This window comes from Lolium rigidum, chromosome 5 (assembly GCF_022539505.1).
Source record: "Lolium rigidum isolate FL_2022 chromosome 5, APGP_CSIRO_Lrig_0.1, whole genome shotgun sequence".
NCBI lineage: Eukaryota > Viridiplantae > Streptophyta > Magnoliopsida > Poales > Poaceae > Lolium > Lolium rigidum.
The window spans coordinates 157,917,376-157,921,469 of NC_061512.1; the positions used below are offsets into that span (position 1 = coordinate 157,917,376).

General features: G+C 47.2%; 1 protein-coding gene across 1 annotated transcript; it reads right to left on the minus strand.

Annotated features, from left to right (window-relative positions):
• Window positions 1-622: 622 nt before the first annotated feature.
• On the minus strand, window positions 623-3,550 carry LOC124652867. The gene is made up of 2 exons (XM_047191915.1): window positions 2,240-3,550; window positions 623-701 (listed from the first exon to the last, which is right to left on the minus strand). The coding sequence occupies exon 1, from the start codon at window positions 3,548-3,550 to the stop codon at window positions 2,264-2,266; it is 1,287 nt and encodes a 428-aa protein (XP_047047871.1). The 3' UTR covers window positions 623-701; window positions 2,240-2,263.
• Between the last annotated feature and the right edge of the window lie 544 nt (window positions 3,551-4,094).

The following is a 4,094-nucleotide window of genomic DNA, read 5'->3' on the forward strand; positions in this document are numbered from 1 at the left end:
GGCGAGAGGCGGGGCGGCGCGATGGCGACGCGGGCGAGAGGAGGGGCGAGAGGTAGAAGAAGACGCGGTGGTCGGTTTTTTTCTTTTTTTTTCTTTTTTTCTTTCCTTCTTTTATTCTTTAAATGTTAGTTTTTATTTTATTTTCTTTCCTTCTTTTATTTTCTTTCCTTTTTTTACTCTTTCAGTTCAAAATACAAACACAAGTACACACTTGTCATATAGGCTATTTAGAAAATAATTTCTTGCATTATTTTGAAAATATTTATTATGCAATTTTATTAATTATTATGTAATCGGTAACATTTTAAGTTGAATAAAATAATTTCTTGCATTATTTTGAATGTCTAAACAAAATCGAGTGAAATAAAATGTGGAAAAGAAATGGTGATGTGGAGGAGAGAGAAGTGATAGTGGGGACTATAGCCCATGCATTGGCACCGTGTGGTGAGAGTGGAGTGAGAGTGGGCCAAAAGCTGACGTGGCGGGGCGGGAGCGGGGCGGTGCGTTGGCACCAGCCTAAGGATGCTTAGATATATAATCTTCAGCATTGTTTAAACAGCTAGTACTACATGATAAGGTAGGCAGAGCGTCCCTCTGTGTGCTGAACGAATAGGAGATCACAGTAACGGAGCAGTGACCAGAAATGAAAGGATGTGAGCTGACTTCAAACGAAAGATGAGCTGGTACTTCGTCTCATCACCCTGAATCAAAGGAATGACAGAAACATCAGCTAGTGATTCAAATTTTTACAATTTTTTGAGCAAATGAGAAGAGCTATTGGTCAAGAACTTGGTAGGCAGAACATTAAACCCATGTCCGTGCATGATGTTTAGAACAAGATACTGCCGCCGATATCCACTCTTTCAAGAAAACATTCTAATTTTCTTGAAAGATCAAGATTATACAAATTCAGCTGTATTTGTTTCTTTCAAGGAAAAACTTAATTACTAGTTGAAATTCCAAGAAATAGTGAGAACTTTTTTCGATAAAGAAATAAATAGTGAGAACTATGAGTAGGTAAACTCCAGGTCCCCAAACAAAGTACTGTAGTTAAATTCAGCTGAACTTGTTTCTTTCAGGGAAGTTATTAACCTGGCAGCATCTAATAATTTTATGCAATGGAAGAGCGTGGAAGAACAAAAAAATAATCATATGAACACCAATAGTGCCCCTTCGAGATTTCTTTGGTCTTCTAATTGCCGAAATCACAAATGAATCCCAAAAACACATTTGCATTTTTGTCAACTGTAAAGTAAGGGAATGCAAAGGGCACACTGGTTGTCCCACTACAGATCTCAGAGTGAAATTATAAAAATATTCACCCATTCCACAACCAAAGAAGGTCAAACAAAACAAAGCAAAGAAAATAACATGAAGGTCAATTTTAAGTTATTTTAAGTTATTTTTTACTGCAAATATATTCTTGGTCACATTGCATAACACACAGCAATTAATATTTGTATCTTCATTCTAGTAGTTAAACCATGACAAGTAAACAAATTAAGATCGATGCATGCTTCACATGGATTTTATATGTTATATCTATATGCCCCCAGTTCCCATGGCAAAATAACAAAACACAAGCATATGTATAATTCACAAAAGTTAGGGCTAATATTCATGTTGAAACCATAAAAAATGATGATCAATATAACGGCTACATACCATTGTGCAGATCTCATGCATATGAACCTCATGTCCCTACATTACTAATATGCTACTGTACAACATAAATGTCAAGACTCTGATAGCTAAGATAACAATTGCAACAATGCTAGAGTCGCCATTGGAGCATTTGTTCTGAGATATAGTATCCGGAAGCGCACAAGCTAAGATACTCCACTTCCAAACTTGCAACGAAATACAGCCGACGAAGTGAAATCTAATGATAACATTTACCTTCAACATAAACCAAGTACAAAGGGAACGTGCGCTAAACATAATACAGTAAGAACTTTACTTCCCGTGTGCTAAATAACAGTGTGCTACCAAAGTCACTTGAAGGACCATATTTCTAGGGATTATTAGCTGTTACCATATTTCGAGGGATTGCTACTAGCTGTTCTACCACAAACATAATTTGTCATTTCTAACCAACCAGAGAAAATGAGAATGGCTGTGATAAGACACTTACACACTTGATGCAACAGAGTAGTTATCAAGCACACATAGAAAAAAATTGATCTGAGCAACATCACTGAACAAAAGAAATGGCACGAAGAGGCAAGGAAGATCTTACAGATTACTGGAAGTGATCAAGCCATTACGCTTGCGCAAGGAACGCAGGCGGCCATGCGAGGAAGTAGGCGTAGATTGGATCCCCATACTCCTTGCCGCTTTTCGTCACCAGGCGCTCCAGCTTGCGGGTGGTCGGATCGAAGGAGTAGCGACCGTGTCCCAGCATCAACTTCCTCTTGTTCCCCGCGTCGATGTCGGTGACCCAGATGTTGGCTACCCTGGCACCCATGTCCTTGGGCAGGCCCGGCACCGTGTCGTACACCCTGCGAAGATTCATCTCCGTCTCCAGAAGCCACCCATCGTTGCTGCGCCTGGTCTCGTCGCGCAGCCAGAGCCGCATCACCTGCTCCTCCACGGTCACAACGCAGAGCCGCCCTTCAGGCGTCTCCCCGATGCGGTAGCAGCTGTAGTTGCCCGGCAGGTCCGCCGGCGCCGGCAGGTAGGAGAACCGCAGCGTGGCGGGGTCCAGCGCGATCAGGCGAGCCGAGTTGCAGATGTGCCAGTACAACTTCCCGGCGGCGTGCACGCAGCGGCCCTCGAACCACTTGGGGTCGAACTCGACCAGGACATCCTCGTCCCGCGGGAGCGCGCGCCAGCGGCAGTCGCCGTCGTCGACGGACGCGACCCAGGCGCGCGGGTGCCCGTCGTCGATGGCGAAGCAGACGGCCTCGAAGCAGAGCCTGCTGGGGTGCGCGCGGGAGAGCAGCGCGGAGCCGACGTAGTGCCTGGAGCGGCGCCAGCGGCGGTCGTCGGGCACCGTGTCGCGCGGCGGCGGCGGGAGGAGCGCGCGGCGGCGGGTGGCCGGGTCGAGGACGAGGAGGCGCGGGTGGATGAACTTGGGGACCTCGCTGGCCGGCTCGAGGAGCACGAGGCCGTGGTGGCAGTCGTGGAGATCGAAGCGGGAGGCGTCCGGCGCGAAGTCGAGGGAGAGGCGCGGGGAGGAGGCGTTGTCGAGGGGCGCGAACACGGCGTCGTAGCGGATGCGTTCGGTTGGTCGGATGGGCAGCGGCGGAGGGGTTTTGACGGGGTGGAAGAAGTAGCCGAGGAGGGGAGGCGCGCGGGGGAGGCAGCGGGCGGCGACGCGGCGCCAGCGGTGGCAGGCGAGGGCAGCGCGGAGGAGGTCGGCGAGGGAGAGACGGCGGAGGATGTTGCGGAGGACATCCACGGTGAGGAGGACCTCGGCCGCTGCCGCCTCCGGCTCCACCGAGGGTGGCGGCGTGACCGAGACCGAGTTGGGCAAGGTAGAGGAGGAGGATGAAGCTTTGGTTTTGGGCTTGCTTCCGCCTTTCTTCTTCCCAGTCTTCCGCCCCATTGGTGGCGGCGGCGAGGTGGTAGTGGTGGTCTGGTGCAGGACTGCAGGAGGGCACCTCGCCGCGCTTATGAAAAAGGGCGGAGAGGAGCGGTCCGACGGGAGGAAATGATCTGCACGCTGAACTCGCTCCAACAAATTCTGAATGAATTCGTCTTGAGAAAAGTGTCGTGGTTCACATACTTCCTTGTTTTAGACACTATACATTTCTTTCTTTTTTTTCACACCAATAGTATATTTCTATTGTTTACAGAACGCAAGTACAACTATGTTCGATTTTATGCTATGTTTGAAGAAATGAAAACAAACATCGATGTTTTCGAAAAGTGTTCATAGACTTTTTCTTACAACTATCTTTCAGGCAAGGCGTTTTGCACCCACGAGCATTGAAATGAGTTTTAAACGTATTTCAAAAGGTTAACAACAACAAAATTAATCGTACATCTTGACGTTCTAGGTAGTCACAAAGTCGTTGCACAAAAAACATATTCTTGTGTCGTGTGTAAAAAGATAAATTTTGATGCTACAAAAAAAGATTTCATGAGAT

Bases quoted from the DNA above. Each gene is read 5' to 3' on its own strand.
- LOC124652867 (XM_047191915.1), bottom strand. From the start codon at position 3,550: ATGGGGCGGAAGACTGGGAAGAAGAAAGGCGGAAGCAAGCCCAAAACC.